Source organism: Homarus americanus, unplaced genomic scaffold (genome assembly GCF_018991925.1).
Source record: "Homarus americanus isolate GMGI-L3 unplaced genomic scaffold, GMGI_Hamer_2.0 scaffold36734, whole genome shotgun sequence".
Taxonomy (NCBI): domain Eukaryota; kingdom Metazoa; phylum Arthropoda; class Malacostraca; order Decapoda; family Nephropidae; genus Homarus; species Homarus americanus.
This window is the reverse complement of record NW_024733126.1, coordinates 3,747,571-3,767,826: the sequence shown is the minus strand read 5'-3', so window position 1 is coordinate 3,767,826 and position 20,256 is coordinate 3,747,571. Positions and strand designations below refer to the sequence as shown.

Below are 20,256 nucleotides of genomic sequence, written 5' to 3'. Positions count from 1 at the left end.
AGGTGTCCTCTCCTCGGAGGGCCACCTTGGGTTGCTCTACACTTCTGTTTGTTTAGTCTTTGGTCTTAACAAGGACTTGTAAAACCATGTGATGTTTTCATCAGCAAAACATTTAAACGATAGATGGGTCAGACCTAACTGGTGCTTTATTAACCTCATTATTTATATGATTTTCAAACGTCACTTTATTCTCAACCAGCCCTCCAGTTCCTTCTTTGTTCTCTGTATCTCATCATTTTTTTCCTACATGTAATATAATTATTGATTTCCTTCTCTTGTCCTCTTAATAGTCATCGCCTTACATTTATCTGGATAAAACTGGAGTACTCATGAGTCCGACTATTTTTGAATAGTGTTTATGAGTATTTGGTGATGTTTCTGGTTTTAGGTAGATCAATAATGTATATGATGAAGAGAGTAGGCCTTAAATCATTTCCCTGAGGGATACCGTATACTTTACACTGCAGCTCACTTAGATCAGAATCCATTTATATTGATTCTGCGTTTTAACTTTCAGAATGGATGAGATGGTGTAATCCACCGTGTACTGTATTTCCCTCCGCTAATCAGACGCCCATGCGGAACCTTTTCGAACTCCTTCATGAAATCCATGTCATATCTAACGCCTCCCATCACTTTATAACCTCCGTCTGTGGATCCAGCACTTTCAACAGTCGGAGTTCAGTGGACTTACCACTCATAATGCCATTCTACTTGATTATTCCGCGTGTGATCTCTTATGATGGATTCAATAGTTTTATAGGTGGTGGATGTGAAGTTCTTAGGCCTCTAGTTGTTATTTTCTTTCCTGAATTATGTTATTATCTTTGAAGTTTTCTACTTCCGGTAATTTATGTGTTGTGAGCGATGTGTTGAAGATCACCACCAACGGTCTAACTTATAATACTGTGTATCTTTCACCAAACTGGGAAGTTTTGCATCATGACCTTGAGAATTACTTTTCCATTTACTTTCAATATTTCTATTTATGTTTTAATATAGCATTTATTTACCGTTTCGCACTACATTTTACCAAGTGAGTTTGAATTGTTGCTGATCATATTCAATCCCAACCACTATGTGTCCGTCAGAAAGCGTCTACACCTGTTGTGGGAATACAGCTGGACCTCTCAAACTCAACTCTTCACTTAGTAGTCTTTCCCAAGAACAGTAGATATACAACTTATAGTGAGCTTAAAGACTTAAACTAGTACTTACTTCCTCGTCCTCATTGACATAGAGACCAGTGAAGACTTCGATGGTCAAGTTCTCGTCAACCTCTGCAGCGACTTCCTTCAGGTCACCATTGCCATCAACCTCAGCCACGTCCCTGCGACGACGGCGGATTAAGTTCACGCCCTCCACACACACTGGTGGCTGTATGGGGGAACATAGGGTGTACAGTTATTATGAACAAGTTGTACTGCATGAGAGATGATAGGCAGGTAAAGTTATTATCTTACCCAGATGGACGAATATACAGCAATACACACATTGTACTTGGTTGTAGGTCCAGTTGCTAAAGTCAGTTAAGTTAGGCGGATAAGGTTGGGCTTAGTTTGTTAAATTGGTTAGGTTAGGTTGGTTAGGTTAGACTGGTAAGGTTAGATTCGATTTGGTTAAGTAAAGTTGGGTTGGTATGTTAAAGTTAGGTTAGGTTAGATTATGTTAGTTTGGCTGGTAAGGTTATTGAGGTTAGGTTAGGGTGGTATGGTTAGGTTAGGGTGGCATGGTTGGGTTAGGGTGGTATGGTTAGTTTTGGTTGGTAAAATTTAGTTTTGTTGGCATTGTGTTTATACAATGTAATATTCCATAGCCTTGGAAAATGCAAGTTACAGTGGACAAAACTCATGGTTATCGTCCGTTAAGGGCACGAAGAGTGGGGTACACTGATGAAAAGAGAAGAGTTTCTATAAGAGCACTAAGATATGTATGACAAACTCAGAGCGCGAAAATCGGAAATATTGTGTTAACAGTAGCAGATTTGGGATTTCTAAGGAAGGAGGGTATGTCATCAGATGCGTGGAAAGTAAATTAAGGTATAGAGTGTGGGGAGAGGGAGATGGCTTTCCAGTATGTCCCAGAGAGCTATAAGGCCAGCAAAAGCCTCATTAGATCCATACAGTCACGTCCTTGGTGTAGGTCCAGAGGAGATACCCAAGGAAGTTCTTCAAGTGATGTAGTTTAAGACGAATAATTTGGTGTGAAGGAGAATGATACTTTTGGGACCACAAAATGGAATGTAATATTAATGGTATCTCAGGTAGAGGTTATCAAGTAATGTCTTTTTAGCTGTGGAGTACTTAAGGTGTGTTGAGTAACAAGGAAGATCTCAGGAGTTTATAAAATTTGAGTGGTAAGATTGGAATGGGTAACTGGAAGGTAGAAAATGATGCGAAGACTGTAGTTAATGGGTGAAATGGGATGTAGATTCCCCAATAATTAACTATATGTACCGGAGGAACGACGTCGTCTAATTGGCAGCTTCGTTTCCTATAAAGACGCAGAAAAACTTAATATCGTGTATGAGTATATTTTATTTTGTTTTAATGAATAAGAAATTAATTAAGATAACTTTTCCATTAAAATCAGCCTTTCTCTTAGCACAATACTTTCTCTTCAATCTACACGTTCAGTTCCTCCAACTTCCTAACCTTCCCATCGCCTTCCCTCCATCCATTTATCCAGTTTCCTAGTCATCATTTCCTCTTCCAGTCACTGTGCTTGTCCAGCCTACCTTAGTTTACCTTCCACCGGCCTTCCTGTCATTGCAAAAATAGTAAGAACGGAGACCAGTATGATGGTGTTTCAAACAAGTAAAATATAGAGAGGCTGGAGAGTAGAGGCGCATAAAAAATATATACTGAAGTTAGAGTAAAAGTACTAATCCTAAATTGTACTCAAGTAGTAAAAGTAAAAAGAAGAATCTCACATTATACACTAACACTCCCATAAGTCTTCAAGCTTGTCGAATTAAAGTCCGTCGAATTATGACTTATACCGAATATTATCTCACATCTTCGTATATTACGAAACTTCCCCCAATGATAGGAAAAATTATATGACATTAAATGATTCATTTTAGCTCTGGGCAGAATATTTTTGTGTCGTGCAGCGAAGAATGTAAACTGCATGCACCCGGGTAGTCTTAAAACATGCTCATGTGTTCAAATTTTCACGTGTACTTTACTAGTATGTGGAAAATGAAATAGCTTTTATTTTCTTATTCAATATTCATAAATTTAATTAACTAAAAGCTGAAATGTTGAGTACAAACTTTCTCGAAAAATGTACTTAAGTTAGAGGAACAACTGTTTAAAACAAAACGACTTTTTGAAAAGTCACTATTTAACTACTTTACATCTCAACTGGTCAGGTTAATAAAAAAAAGAGTGGTTTACATCTAGCGAAACTGGGGGCTTAATACTGATACATTGGGCTGCTGACAGGTGGCAAGCGCTGTGTTGCAGATATATTTGAGTTGACAGGTACAAATGTGAGTTAATAGAGAGAGTAGACTATAGAGTATATTGATGCATTTAAGGGAAATATGAGAAGGTAACATTTAAAGTCTATATTCTTGCTTGAAATTCTTTATCCATTGCTAAGATGTGAAATAAATTTTGCTGAGTTACCAAATAGCCCAATGTTTTGCATTTCAAGCAAAAAGTTATATGAAAAAAATGTTTTGTAATATATACTTTTGGCAAAAAACACCAGGTAATTGAAACATTAATGAGAGTTACAGACATAGTATGAAATAAAGCAACACTCACCACATCATCGCAGCCTCCAGCATTCTTGATGCACAGTTTAACGTTGCACTGGTAGTACACTGACGAGGTGTACGGGAACTTATGGGCCTGGAAGCGCACGGCGGCTGTCGTCTTGGATGACGAGTACTCTAACGCTCCCAGAATCTCGTAGTCCACAGGACATCTGCCAGATGACACGTGTGTTATGATAAATGTAAACTATGAATTAATACACACACACACTTATATATATATATATATATATATATATATATATATATATATATATATATATATATATATATATATATATATATATATATATATATATATATATATATATATATATATATATCGTTATCCATACATTTAAATTTAGGAAAAATTCCTTTAAACTGTAACATTGTAAGTTTAAGCTATTCGTTGAAAAACGAGATTAAATAGTAATTTACGATAAAAAATGAAAGAACAACAATTAAGTCATTTTCAAAGCTTCATTGTGGTCAGCAGCGACAACTACGATTTTTTAATTGTACCTGTAATTGTACCTGTCTTACACTGGTGGACAGTCTACGTCTTAAACAGCGGCTCTATAGGGTGGCTATGTGGCGAGAGAAAGTTTGGTAAATTACGATCCAAAATGTAACTTGGAGGTGAGTCAGCAGATTACACTACTCTTGTGGGCGATTACGAGTATTAGTGAATGAGTCTGGAAGTGCGTGCACTATGGCAAAGTTGATAGTGAACATGAACAGAAGAAGAGCGATGATAATAAGTAGAGGATAATTAGATGTTAGATTGAATGATAATCGAGGAGAAGAAGTGGAGTGATTCAGATACCTGGGAGTCCATAGAGTGATGAATGGTGAACTGAATCACAGACTAGCGGAAGGAAGAAAGGACAGGACGAAACGAAGGCAACAGGAGACTGAAAGATGTGAGAGAGAGAACCGTGCCAAAGAAGACAAAAAAGGGAATGTATAGACAAATTGTGAAGTATGGACTCTAGAAGCAAGAGAAATGGGCTAATTGTAAGAGACGGGAATTATTTGATTTAGAACAATATATGGAGAAAATGGGGTGTTGATAATAAGATACAGAAATAGGGAGATTAGGAAATAAAGGATTACGTCTCCTTAAGCGAGGGTTTCGTCATGATAAGCAAATGGGACATGAAAGACTTATATAAACGATGGATTGTTCAGACTTGGATGACAGGGGTCGGAAGGAGTAGGGAAGATCAAGAAGGATGGGGTGAAAGATGCAGTATAGATCTGTTCGGATGGACATCCATTAAACAACAGGGTGAGCCCGATCATGATGACTTGTGTAAAGCTTGGTTATGGTGATGCTGACTTATGTAAAGCCTGGTTATAAGAACATAAGGAGTCTGCAATAGGCCGGTTGGCCTGTGCATGGCAGCTCCTGTCTCCAGTTACTACCACTCTCTATCTTCCATGAATCTATCTAGCCTCCTTTTAAAACTTTCCATTGTTCCAGCACTTACTACAAAGTTGCTAAGCTTGTTCCACTCGTCCACCACCCTATTTGTGAACCAGTTCCTTCCTATCTCCCTCCTAAACCTAAACTTATCCAACTTAAATAAGTTGCTATGAGTCCTATCCTGCTCGGATATTATGAGAACTTTATCTATATCCCCTTTATTGATTCCTTTCACCCACTTAAATACTTCTATCATATCTCCCCTCACTCTTCGTCTTTCTAGGGAATACAAGTTTAGTTTCTTTAATCTATCTTGATATGGAAGGTTTCTAATTCGCCGGAATCATTTTCGTCATTCTTCGCTGCACCGACTCCAGTGAATTGATATCCATTCTACAATATAATAAGGGCACCAGAACTGAACAGCAATATCGAGGTGCAGCCTGACTAGCGCAAGATATAGTTGCAATAAGATCTCTGCACTCTTATTACTTACACGTCTAGATATAAAACATAATACTGTGTTTGCCTTATTTCGAACATTAACCCACTGTTTTCTTGGCTGTAGGTCCGGGCTTACAAGTACCCCTAAGTTTCCTTCACAAGTCGACTTCTCTAGGTTGATGTTGTTTAGGCTGTATCCATTGACAGGATTTGTTCTTCCAATTTTAAGTACGCTGCACTTGCTGGTTGAATTTCACTTGCCATTTCTCTGACCACGCCTGCAGTTTATTTAAATCCTCCTGTAGTGCATTTGCATGCTGCCCTGAATTAATCTGCCGCCCTATTTTTGTGTCATCCGCAAACTTGCTTATGTCACTGCTGATCCCAGTATCTAGATCGTTTATGTAAATTATGAACAAGAGTCGGCCCAGTACTGACCCCTGAGGAACCCCACTGGTTACACAACCCCACTCAGATTTAGCACCATCTACGCTGACCCTCTGTGTTCTATCGATGAGCCACGATCTTATCCAATTTAAAACTTTCCCCTCGATACCGTGAGCCTTAACTCTTCTCAGAAGCCTCTGATGCGGTACTCTGTCAAACGTTTTGCTAAAGTATAAGTAGATAACATCGTAATTTTCGTCACTGTCTATTACCTCGAAGACTTTCCTAAAAAACGTCAGCAGATTTGTTAGACAAGATTTTCCCTCAATAAACCCATGTCGAGAGTCGTAGATTAATGTGCTTTTCTCTAAATGCAATCGGATGTTATTTGCAATAATTGATTCAAGAAATTTTCCCACTACTGACGTCAAACTAATCGGCCGGTAATTTGACGCTGATGCTCTGTCTCCCTTTTTGAATATGGGTACTACATTTGACTGTTTCCACAAGTCTGGCACAACTCCAGTGTCAAATAATTTTGTAAAAAATTTACTCTTTCAAAACTCGAGAGAAAATTTCATCCGGCCCTGGGGATTTTGTCTTCTTTAACTTATTTATCCTCTTAAGAACATCCTCTTTTTTGATAGTGATATTGTTTAATTTCTCTTCTTCATTTCCCCTGAATATCAGTTCCACCTCTGGAATTTCCTCGTGAATTTCTTCTGTGAAAACTGATAAGAATTAGTTGTTTAATGCAGTGCTTATTTTCTCACTGTCATCGATCACTTCCCCTCTCTCTGACTCTCTCCTATATACCTGGAAAAATCCCTTGGGTTTCGCCTTGGATTCCCTTGCTATCCTGATTTCGAAGTCCGTCTTTGCTTTCTTGCATTTTTCTTAACATTCCTAGATAGCTCATTATACTTATTTCTGAGCTGCTCCTTCCCTCCCTTTAATCTATATATATATATATATATATATATATATATATATATATATATATATATATATATATATATATATATATATATATATATATATATATATATATATATATAAAACAAAGAAGCCTGCCTGTCTGTTTGTTTATTTGTTTGTGTGTATGTCCGCACGAGAATCTCGAAAACTACTAGACCGATCTGTAGTGATGATGGATGATGTTATATGTAGTGATGATGGATGGTGTTATATGTAGTGATGATGGATGGTGTTATATGTAGTGATGATGGATGGTGTTATATGTAGTGATGATGGATGGTGTTATATGTAGTGATGATGGATGGTCGTATATGTAGTGATGATGGATGGTGTTATATGTAGTGATGATGGATGTTGTTATGTGTAGTGATGATGGGTGGTGTTATATGTAGTGATGATGGATGTTGTTATATGTAGTGATGATGGGTGGTGATATGTGTAGTGATGATGGATGGTGTTATATGTTGTGATGATGGATGGTGTTATATGTAGTGGTGGTGGTGACGGTGGTAGTGTCATGTTTGTGGTGATAGTGGTGGTGGTAGAGACTGGTTGATAGTAGTGGTAATGATGGTGTTATATGTAGTGATGATGGATGATGTTATATGTAGTGATGATGGATGATGTTATATGTAGTGATGATGGATGATGTTATATGTAGTGATGATGGATGATGTTATATGTAGTGATGATGGATGATGTTATATGTAGTAATGATGGATGATGTTATATGTAGTGATGATGGATGTTGTTATATGTAGTGATGATGGATGTTGTTATATGTAGTGATGATGGGTGGTGTTATATGTAGTGATGATGGATGATGTTATATGTAGTGATGATGGATGTTGTTATATGTAGAGATGATGGATGGTGTTATATGTAGTGATGATGGATGATGTTATATGTGATGGATGGTGTTATGGTGATGATGGATGGTGTTATATGTGGTGATGATGGATGGTGTTATATGTAGTGATGATGGATGGTGTGTATATAGTGATGATGGGTGGTGTTATATAGATGATGGATGGTGTTATATGTAGTGATGATGGATGGTGTTATATGTAGTGATGATGGGTGGTGTTATATGTAGTGATGATGGGTGGTGTTATATGTAGTGATGATGGGTGGTGTTATATGTAGTGATGATGGGTGGTGTTATATGTAGTGATGATGGGTAGTGTTATATGTAGTGATGATGGGTGGTGTTATATGTAGTGATGATGGGTAGTGTTATATGTAGTGATGATGGGTAGTGTTATATGTAGTGATGATGGATGTTGTTATATGTAGTGATGATGGATATTGTTACATGTGGTGATGATTAGACAATCTATCTATATAAAACAAAGAAGTATGTCTGTTTCTGTGTTTGTGTGTCCGCACGAGAATCTCGGAAACTACTTTACCGATCTGTAGTGAAGATGGATGGTGTTATATGTAGTGATGATGGGTAGTGTTATATGTAGTGATGATGGGTGGTGTTATATGTAGTGATGATGGATGGTGTTATATGTAGTGATGATGGATGATGTTATGTAGTGATGATGGATGATGTTATATGTAGGATATATGGTGTTAGATGGGTGATGATGGATGGTGTTATATGTAGTGATGATGGATGGTGTTATATGTAGTGATGATGGATGATGTTATATGTAGTGATGATATGGTGTTATATGTGGTGATGATATGGTGTTATATGTAGTGATGATGGTGGTGTTATATGTAGTCATGTAGTGGTGTTATATGTGGTGATGATGGATGGTGTTATATGTAGTGATGATGGATGAAAAGAGTATGTAGTGATGATGGAGTGGTGTTATATGTAGTGATGATGGATGATGTTATATGTAGTCATGATGGGTGGTGTTATGGTGATGATGGATGGTGTTATATGTAGTGATGATGGATGGTGTTATGTATGTAGTGATGATTGATGGTGTTATATGTAGTGATGATGGGTGGTGTTATATGTAGTGATGATGGGTGGTGTTATATGTAGTGATGATGGATGGTGTTATATGTAGTGATGATGGATGGTGTTATATGTAGTGATGATGGATATTGTTACATGTGGTGATGATTAGACAATCTATCTATATAAAACAAAGAAGTATGTCTGTTTCTGTGTTTGTGTGTCCGCACGAGAATCTCGGAAACTACTTTACCGATCTGTAGTGAAGATGGATGGTGTTATATGTAGTGATGATGGGTAGTGTTATATGTAGTGATGATGGGTGGTGTTATATGTAGTGATGATGGATGGTGTTATATGTAGTGATGATGGATGATGTTATATGTAGTGATGATGGATGATGTTATATGTAGTGATGATGGGTAGTGTTATATGTGGTGATGATGGATGGTGTTATATGTAGTGATGATGGATGGTGTTATATGTAGTGATGATGGATGATGTTATATGTAGTGATGATGGATGGTGTTATATGTAGTGATGATGGGTAGTGTTATATGTAGTGATGATGGGTGGTGTTATATGTGGTGATGATGGATGGTGTTATATGTAGTGATGATGGATGGTGTTATATGTAGTGATGATGGATGGTGTTATATGTAGTGATGATGGATGATGGATTTTGTTGTAAGTAGTGATGATGGATGGTGTTATATGTAGTGATGATGGGTAGTGTTATATGTAGTGATGATGGGTGGTGTTATATGTAGTGATGATGGGTGGTGTTATATGTAGTGATGATTAGACAATAAAATAATAACAGTTTAATGGTGGAACTTACATACACCGTTAATGAGCTATTGATGGAAGTAGAAGTTTTGGGGACTGAAGAGTGAGACAATGTGGAGCCTCCCGGAGGGTGGCGTCCTACCGTGGCCTAGCGGATGAACCGCCCGGAAGCGTTTTATGTAGTGATGATGGATGATGTTATATGTAGTGATGATGGATGATGTTATATGTATTGATGATGGGTGGTGTTATATGTAGTGATGATTAGACAATAAAATAATAACAGTTTAATACTAAAAAAATATACTTTGCTGTACCGTTTTAGTGGAACTTAGATACACCGTTAATGAACTATTGATGGAAGAAGAAGTTTTGGGGACTGAACAGTGAGACAATGTGGAGCCTCCCGGAGGGTGGCGTCCTACATTGGCCTAGCGGATGAACCGCCCGGAAGTGTTATATGTAGTGATGATGGATGATGTTATATGTAGTGATGATGGATGTTGTTATATGTAGTGATGATGGGTGGTGTTATATGTGGTGATGATGGATGGTGTTATATGTAGTGATGATGGATGGTGTTATATGTAGTGATGATGGATGATGTTATATGTAGTGATGATGGGTGGTGTTATATGTAGTGATGATGGATGATGTTATATGTAGTGATGATGGATTTTGTTATATGTAGTGATGATGGGTGGTGTTATATGTAGTGATGATGGATGGTGTTATATGTAGTGATGATGGCTGGTGTTATATATAGTGATGATGGATGATGTTGTATGTAGTGATGATGGGTAGTGTTTTATGTAGTGATGATTAAACAATAAAATAATAACAGTTTAGTACTAAAAACATATACTTATCTGTACCGTTGTAGTGAAAAAGCATGATGGAACTTGCATACACCGTTAATGAACTATTGACGGAAGAAGAAGTTTTGGGGACTGAACAATGAGACATTGTGGAGCCTCCCAGAGGGTGGCGTCCTACCGTTGCCTTAGTGGATGAGCCGCCCAGAGGGTGGCGATTCTGCTTGTTTCTTATAAATTCCTTTCTTTATTCCTATGTCATGTTTAAGTATTTTGGTCATCCACCTTGGCTCATTCTTATTTGACCCAATTCTTCCGTATGGTATATTTTGTCCTTGTGCTTTACGAAGTATACAAGTGAATATATTATACTCATGATCAATTGTTGTGTCACCTGCGACCTCACCCTTTTCCTACTGGGGACTGACCTGACTGCTCCCTGTTCCCAGGCGACCTCACCTAGGTACATTCTTAACCCCTGATAATCCGCCAATCGAAAGTTTGGGACTCTGACCATATTGTCATTGTTTTTCGTTTCCAAATTTAGGGTGAACCTGATTTCTCTGTGATCACTGTTCCCTAGTTCTTCCCCTATTGTGATATCTCTGATAATATTTTCTTTATTTGTTAATACTAGGTCTAATATATTATCACCTCTAGTAGGTTCTGTAATTAGTTGTTTCAAAAATTTTTCCTGTACTGCATCTAGGAAGTCTTCAGATTAATAGTCACTTACAATGTTGTCCCAGTCAATATTTCTGAAGTTGAAATCTCCCATAATGCATAGGTTGTTGTATTTTGCTGCCCTACTCATTTCCTGCCATATGGGCTGAGCTGCTTCTTTCCCAAGACTTGGAGGCCTGTAAATCACTTTCATAATTAGTTTTTCTCTTCCTTCCGCAATTTCTACCCATACAGACTCGGTTCCAATTTCACCCTTTATTGAATTAGTAATACAACATTTTAATGTATCCCTGACGAAAAGTGCGACCCCTCCGCCCCTCCTACCTTCCCTGTCCTTGTGAAAAAGGTTGTACCCTTCTACTGTATGTGGTACTCTGATAAAGAGTGCTTGCTCGCTAGATTGATCCAAGTTTCGGTGATTGCTATGACGTCTACAGGTACATTCTCTGTACATACAACCGCTCCCAGCAAGTCTATTTTATTTCTAACGCTCCTACTGTTTGTACAGTAAACATTTAAACCTACCCTTCCCTGGTCCTGTTTTACCCCTTGTCCTGAGTAACCAATTTTACTCCCCAGGACCTACTTGTTTTTTGACTCCCATTTACCCCGACCTCTCTCTATTGGCGAAACCCCCATTTTGGAGTGACAATTTCACGCTCCAGGGATGCAGACAACGTCTTTACCCCCGCGCGAGACAAGTGCACTTCGTCATGACTGTACAGTTGTCGTTGCCATAGAATGGTTGCCAGCAATCAATGAATGCCCAACCATTGCTTGCACAATGTTTTTCTAGTCGGTAATTTATAGCAATTGCCCTGGATAGCCATTCACGACCAACTCCTCTTCTAGGCAAGACATCACATACTATTGGGATCCCTCCCCTATCTCTAACCTTCCCTAGCGCCTCCCTATTCCTCTTGAAAAGTTCCTCACTCCTAACCTTTCCTATGTCGTTACCTCCCACACTAAGACTCACTACTGGATTGGTACCTTCCCCTGACAAAACCCTATCTATCCTCTCAGCTACATGCCCTATCCCAGCCCCAGGAAAACATACCCTAGTCCTAAGGTTATGGTGATGCTGACTTGTGTAAAGCCTGGTTATGGAGATGCTGATTTGTGTAAAGCCTGGTTATGGTGATGCTGACTTGTGTAAAGCCTGGTTATGGAAGCATGAAGTCATCTTTTACAGCAGTAAGATTGAATGAATGACAACATATTTTAGGAGGCTGTGTGAGGGCGTCTCTTTGCTCGTTTCTGGGGGTTCTCCAATAAGTGGGAAAAGGCTTGTTAGAGAGAAAATATGAAAGCGTGTAACTTACCCATCTTTGTTTATAAGCATCTGTTCTCCCCATCCTAGGCCATCCCTCACGAGGCAGTCGGTGACCTTCATGCCGTAGATCTCCTGGTCGTCGAGGGAGATCACCATAGTGAGAGGGTCGCCGATACGTACGTTCTCGGCTACAGATTTGTCTGTTGGCGACCCGGAGAAGATTCTCATGTAACAGCCCGGCATGGGAGCTGTGGCGGTGAGCGGCGTCGTACCGATGAAGCTGTGTAGCAAAATAGCGAGTGAGATATACCGTTTACAAGAGTCTCAAGCTTACATATTGTGGTTAATAAAGAAAGTAAAATTGTTTTGTTACTGATGTATATTTATCTGACAAAATGTTCTAAAATAATTCATCAATGAAAATTGCAATTCCAGTTTAAATAATAAAAACCATTACCAATAGGAAGAAAGGAAAGTCAGAGAATTATTGTGCAACCCAACACCACATTTAACATTTTTGCAGTTTAAAATTCATGCAAGGAAAAAACAGGCATAGAATAAATCATGTGCATTGATAGTTATTATTTTTTAATTATTTATTATCCTATTAAAGAATCATACTAGATGTAGCATTGGTGGTGGTGTGTCGACAGTCATCATGATGCACCACTGTATTCTCCCTCAGTCTTACCACTACGTGCTGTCTCCTCTTCTACACAACTTTATTCATGTTGGCAATATTGTTTAAATCAGTATTTCAAATGCACAAATTCATCTTAATCATTTTGAGGATTTGATTGTGATAGATTCTGAACACAGTGCAATAACTACACACCGTATAATGTGCACATCTTGCAATATATAACAATAATAATGCTACTCTCTATTAGCAAATAAACCTTTATAATTTACAGAGGCATGTTAGAGGCGGGTGTATGTGGGGCCCAGGAGCTGAGTACACACTGGGTTCAGCCACACTCACTGTTAGTTACAAGCAACGGAGGAAGAGGTGCGCATCTCTCGTATCCACATTCTCATTTCTCTCTAATGCTTTTGGATTTGTTGTTACTTTGTTGGATATGAGAAATGAGCCATAACTTCCCCTTAGACAACAACATACACGTGTTAGTAAGTCGTTACATACAGCTGTTCTCAGAAAGCTTTTTGACTGATTGGACTTTGTCAATAAGATCTTACCTGATTCCTGAAGTATTACATGATCGAGTGACTTCCTTACCTTAACCCAACAGACAGACGTTAGCTAAATGGACCATCTTCATTTAGCAATCCCTAAAATGTTCCTTGAATGTTTTAGGCTGGTTTAATTTCTTTAGTTTTTATGATCCTTGTGTTTTGTTTGAAACTTACCAGTTGATACAATAAATACAAATTATCTCCCACAGCCTTTAGCGGGTTTGATCCCACGAACTTTTGTAACTCGTACTACTATTCCTCATCACTAACACCTGTACCTCTGTCACCTGCCTCCAGCTCGGTATCTTCTGTCAAATGTGACTGTTTAATTTTACCTGTCTTATTATTAATAGTCACTTTCTCCTGATCTTAACTAACCCAAGTATGGTTCAATTACCTTCTTAAACACAAACGACCTCGCCTATCTTCTACAAATATTATTGACTAAACCTCTGTGGCGTTTCATAACTCCTACAGTTGGCATAAAATGTAAGGCTCTGACTACATCCTCGACCCTCTGCACGATATACTTACCTGAACTATATTATGATCTTGACTGGGTCTCCTTGGCTTTTATAAGTCCTGTGGTCTTGCTTGACAATGTTTCGTTCTGCACAGTTCTATTGGTTTTCTTGTGCATCTCCTGTTTGATACCTATACTTACAGTATATTACCTAAACTAATCACTGTAAGCTTGCATAATATTTATAACTCGACTGGACTCTTGTCATTTCGTTTTACTCTACAACCTTATCCGATTACTGCATCTTGGGCTGAGTTAGAGTGGGAGGAGCTAATGTGCCCGGGTTCCCGACATGCTACTCACCTGGAGCCGTTGGGCGCCTTCCATTCCACATCCGTAACGAAGTCACCGCTGTGGCGAGAACACTGGCTTAGTATACCCACATCTTATATGTGTTACAGCACTGTTATTTTTTTATTTGGTTATTATCATTATTATTTTTAGTCCCCAGCACTACAGCGTTACATGTATACAGGAAGAGTACGATCCAGGTTCTCCGTGGACGTCATTCAAAAGTTAAGTATGTACTGGACGACTATTCTGTGCAGCCCATACACCGTTATGCACCTGGTACTTAACACACCTGCGTAGATACATATCTAAAGCCCCTTTAGTAAGATTTGATAGTTAGACATTAGTACACGTTTATGCACATATGATTTATTTATTTATTTATATACAAGTGCCATGTTATATAGCTAACTAACTTTAGAACATCTAATATATAATACGAGATACGTTAGTGAGCCTCGCTATAAGCATTATTTTGTGTGTCTGAGAGTAAATAATAAAAACGGATCATGCTTGTATTAATGGCAGATCAAACTACAATAAATACTAAAATAATCTACAAGCACAAGCTGACAGTCACTATCACCGAGGGAAATATTTAAAACTCCTTCTTGTGTTCTTATACTCTTGGATGGATGGATCGAAGTAACAATTATTCAGACACTAAAGGTTATGTTAAGTATTATTTCTGGAGCCTTGTTCATCTGTGATGTTACTTCACTTGTGGACCTTCTGGAGGTAAGATACTTTCAGGCAGTAACTTAGTGTCTTGAGCTACTTGGCTCAGCGAGCACCAGTCATAGACATATTTACGTTTCCTTTCCACAACAACCTGTCGCTTAGGTGTTCAACTGCTGGCCTTTTTCTCTAATGACATTAAATGCCAACCTAACCTAGTCTAACCTAACCTAACCTGACCAAACCGTGGCCTAGCATTTAATGTCATTTATTTTACATATATATTCGCTTTTCAGTGGTAATCGTCTCATTAAACCTGTCAACGCAGCCGAAGTGTTTTATTAAATATGGGTAATATTTATCGTGATATAACATATTGGAAATTAGTTGAAATATGATAAAATTTGGTCTGTAACAATTAAGACGTTATTTCCAGTCATAACAACACCAAAGTACTGTATAGCTAAACTAAGTTAGGTTTGTAATGATGTTGTTCATTCATAGTTTGTATTCTGACTTTTACGTGATGGTGTCTATTTACAGGTAACACTCTCACTCAGACTTTGGCCAGCTTGATCAACATAATCTTTATAACAAACTTTATGTGTAACAAAACAAATACAATCTGTTTCATTATATATGGAACTATCCTAGTTAACAAGTTCCCATATATGAATTATTATATGTAACTTTAATGCTTTTTTATATTTATTTTAAGATAAATATTAACACTAGTGTTCGGACAGCACTGTTTTTTAACAATTAAATAAATATATTTTTATATCTATATATTCTGTATTCATACTGTTACAGACTTGTGCTGGTATTTTGAATTTAAAAACTGACTATAAAACCTCACATCATCTAAGCTGATAATCCACTAAGGATATCATTGTTGACTTGTGAAGAATAAGGCCTGTAAGTGATGAATCATCTTTCTATGGAAGACGGTGCCAAGATCACCAACAATCGTTTCTTAAATGCAAACAAGATTTATCGAAGTCAGTTAGTCTCTCACTTCCGTACAGTAAGTTGTAAGCTGCCTAAACAACCTGTGAAAATGTCGACCCACTTGGTACTCATGTATATATTGTTGTTATAATGTTATTACTGCTTCAACAACGAGGGTCTTCAAGCGCATAACAAGGTTAGCAGTACACAAGTCCAACAACAATAAAACTAAGAGATAATACTGCGCCGTGTAAGGCTAAGTCGAAATTTTGCATGAAGATCATCGTTGATTTAATTAATAAACTTAAAAAAAGCTATATCGGTGCATAATCTTTTAAATTTCTGAAAGGATGAGCTACATAGACTTGACCTGTTAATAAGTCGTGGTATTTTTCTCATAATGTTTGAACTATGTGAGGTGGACGACACTGAGGGTATAGTAACGGTAACAGGGTAACTTGTTTTTCTTACTCTCTAGATTTTATATGACATTATTTAAAATAACTCGTAGTTTGGTTTATCGTGTTCATTATCTATAAGAAACAGATCCAAGTTGAGATTTTTTTATTATTAAATTTAATAAACATCAGGATTCAAGAAGTTCACTTTCTGAGGATCGTTCCATTTACAGTAGTATTGGGAACTTGTAACTCAGAATTTATGCATCATGTAACCCATGACATTCAACATTGCTAAAAATAATGCTATTCGGGTACTTTTGTTGATAACTGCCTTTGGAGAGCTATTAGATATCACTTCAGCCGTGACAATAAGAAAAATCATATGGAGAATATTTTAGTATTACCATATGATAAAGTGTTAATATGCAATGTGTCCACCATTCTCGAGTCACTTAACATCAATGTTGTTTTTCGTTATGATGAAATAAGAATTTGTTGATGAGAACAGTCCCACAAATAACGAAACATTATATTTATTGGATTACATAGACATATTGTGATAAAGATTGTTGATTTGAGTCTGAAAGGAAGTGTTAGCCAGGACAAATATTGTGTTAATGTAACACCTGAGTCACGTGTCATATAAACATGTTGATGAAGAATCAGTTAGCAAGACTTAAACAGTCAAACAATGTTTCTTGTATGAGTGAGCAATCTTCAACAGCACCATGAATCACGATGATGGAGTACATAAAGCTGAAGTTAAATAGAATATGTGTATAATGCTCTCTAATATACACTGTCGGGGTGGAACAACTCTTCGTGGACTAGCATTGTGTCAAGGGAGGGACTGTGTCAAGTATCAGAAGACCAATACCTCTCTGGTCTTCCTGCACCAAAATAGCAAAGGCTTGTACTGTAGTATGCAGGAGGAAAAGATGCCTAAAAAAATATTAGTACTACTCTAAAACATAGATGACAGCAACTGGTGTTTATGGGTTTAGTAAATTTACATTACCACTGTAGTATAAATTACCTCTACAAATTACACTCATTTGATTTTCATATTATAATTATTTTTTTTATTAAGCTATTCACTCCTTTACCAGAGATATTTATAGCATTAGAAGTTAAAGTTAATAACTAATGCACCTTGATCTCCTTGTATCTAATCATATCACATGAGAGTAAAAGTACTGGAGGCGCGGTAACGTTGGCTGGAGCCTGGACCGTGGTGTAAGTTAAATCTGAGATACAGTGGATTTAAATTACCTGGCACTGTATTTATCTACACTCCATTATGACAGATAACTATAAGCATTTAGTCTTAATCAAATGGTATGGCTTAACTTCGGTATAAGTTTTGCACATTCATTGTTTTCACTTAAATTAGTTCTCTCACGAATTATACGGTGAGAAAGATACAGGTCATGCATGGTTCACTACTATACTCTCGGTCATCACAAGATGCTGTAAAAAATTATCTAGACATTACATATACAATCAGAAGTAATCCGATTAAGTGATTCTGATTTAGGGAGGCGACAGTATGTTAGTGGATGGATCATTATTTTACTACGGAAAATAAGCATTACAAAGTTACAATGTCTACTTAATGCAATGTGATCTTTAAGTGCCTACTTACCATGCAATTTTATTAAACAAAGTAGTACATCAACTTACTACTTGTAGCAAACTATTTTTCCATATATACAGTATATATATATATGTATATATATATATATACACATATATATATATATATATATATATATATATATATATATATATATATATATATATATATATATATATATATATGTGTGTGTGTGTGTGTGTGTGTGTTTTAGCCTCACACAGGGTGGTGAAATGCGTCTAGAGTGGCAGCATTATGTTAGTGTAAAAGTGCAAGCACTGCTTGCTCCCTCTCGCTTTCAGCTGCCGCCGTGGAGAACAGGGAAGCAACTTGCATAAAGTCTTCCCCTGCCGATACACAGCCTCCTCACCATCAAGACTCCTGCTGTGCCTCCTCGTGGCAACACACGGTAACTGGGTCCATCGTGGGCCCAGGCTAGATGAGCACGTGATCTCGGAGTAGCAGTGGGCTCCAGAGGGACGGCGCATAGGCCCACTGGCAACTGGCATGTGGACACATCCTGGCGCCTACCAACTACAGCCCCGCTGCCTAGCGGTGGAGCCCCGCATCAGGCAGACATGCTTACAGAGCTCCAACAAGACCCCAACGGCGGTGTAGACGGAAGAGGTGACCACCATGGCATCCCAACGACTACACTGGCGGACGAAGGCAATGACTGATGGACAGGCTACTTAGGCAAAACCCAACAAACTGGGCTATCAACAGTCCATTGCGACTCTCCCTCTCCCAAGTCGTTGCAACACTTGCATCACTGGATCAGGAAAAGGGAAAGCCAAGATGTGTGGTTGCAGCCTGCGCTCCTGCCTCACCACACGTAAATCAACTCCCACACAGCCATCATCCAGCTCATCATACCTCTCATCATCATCAAAACCCCTATACCCCCAAAAGTCCTATGCCGGGAGTCTCTAGTCACAACTCTGCACATAGGCAGCACAGATAAGATGGGATCTAGGCAACAATGCAATCCGGTCAGGTCTGTGCGACTAAGTAGCCCTTTCGGGGAGCCACTCTGCTCACCCCACATGGGGAGGGGGCTAGAAAAGGTGCCCTAAACATAGCCTGCCTAAAAACCCAACCTCACTGGGCAATTGCACCCAATAAGGTCATCCTTATGCGGCCAAAAACACAACCAAAATCACAGATCCAAACAAAAACAAACCATAAAACATCGTATGGTCGCTACACGGAATGTCAAGACACTTCTGGATACTTGCAAAAATGTGCGTCCTGAAAGAAGAACTGCCTTTGTGGCAAAAGAGATGGCTAGGTATAATATCGACATAGCAGCCATCAGTGAGTCCCGGCTCCTCCCAGATGAGGGCCAACTCACACAACGGGGGTCTGGCTACACCTCCTTCTGGAAGGGTAAGCCTGCTGCGGAGAGAAACCGCATTTTTGGAGTTGGCTTTGCCATCCGCCAATGCATCCTACACAGGCTAACTGAAATGCCTATTGGGATCAACGAGCACCTCATGACGCTTCGAGTTTCAATGAATCTCTCACGTCATGCCTTCTTCAACAGTGCATAAGTCCCAACACTGGATGCAAAGGATGACATCAAAGAGGCCTCTTACGCCGACCTCGACAGAGTGCTAACCTGCCAGAGTTGGCAGAGATGCTAACATTTGGCAGGGAACCATAGGGAGAAATGGACTAGGCAAGTGTAATCCCAATGGCCTACTCCTCAGCAAGTGTGATGCACACAACCTCACTATTACCAATACCTTGTTTAGGCAGGCCGACAAGTTCAAGGGTTCGTGGCAACATCCATTATCCAAACACTGGCATCTCACTGACGACATCATTGTCAGAGAAAGAGATCACCGAGATGTCCCCATCACCCGTGCCATGCATGGCTCAGACCACTGACACTGATCATCGACTTGTCAGATCCAAGCTCTCGCTTCACGTCGCCCCAAAACGGCGAAGGCAGCAAGACTCCAGAAGAGGTTTTAATACTAAGCGTCTGGAGGATCCAGCGGTAGCATAAGTTTTCAGAGAGCAGCTCGAACCTGTGCTTATAAACGACCCAACATCAAACAACGTGAATCCCATTACCGAATGGA

At 38.6% G+C, this 20,256-nt stretch overlaps 1 protein-coding gene across 3 annotated transcripts in view; it reads right to left on the bottom strand.

Annotated features, from left to right (window-relative positions):
- The window catches only part of LOC121869304, a 204,962-nt gene that overhangs the window by 8,865 nt on the left and 175,841 nt on the right, over window positions 1-20,256 (bottom strand). For 2 of the 3 annotated variants that reach the window (XM_042370554.1, XM_042370553.1), the window contains exons 6-9: window positions 14,513-14,560; window positions 12,542-12,772; window positions 3,777-3,939; window positions 1,219-1,377 (exon numbers count right to left, since the gene is read on the bottom strand). In XM_042370554.1, the coding sequence (XP_042226488.1) occupies window positions 1,219-1,377; window positions 3,777-3,939; window positions 12,542-12,772; window positions 14,513-14,560 (601 nt within the window). The remainder of the gene's footprint in view (window positions 1-1,218; window positions 1,378-3,776; window positions 3,940-12,541; window positions 12,773-14,512; window positions 14,561-20,256) is intronic. The other variant, XM_042370555.1, reaches the window with a different exon arrangement.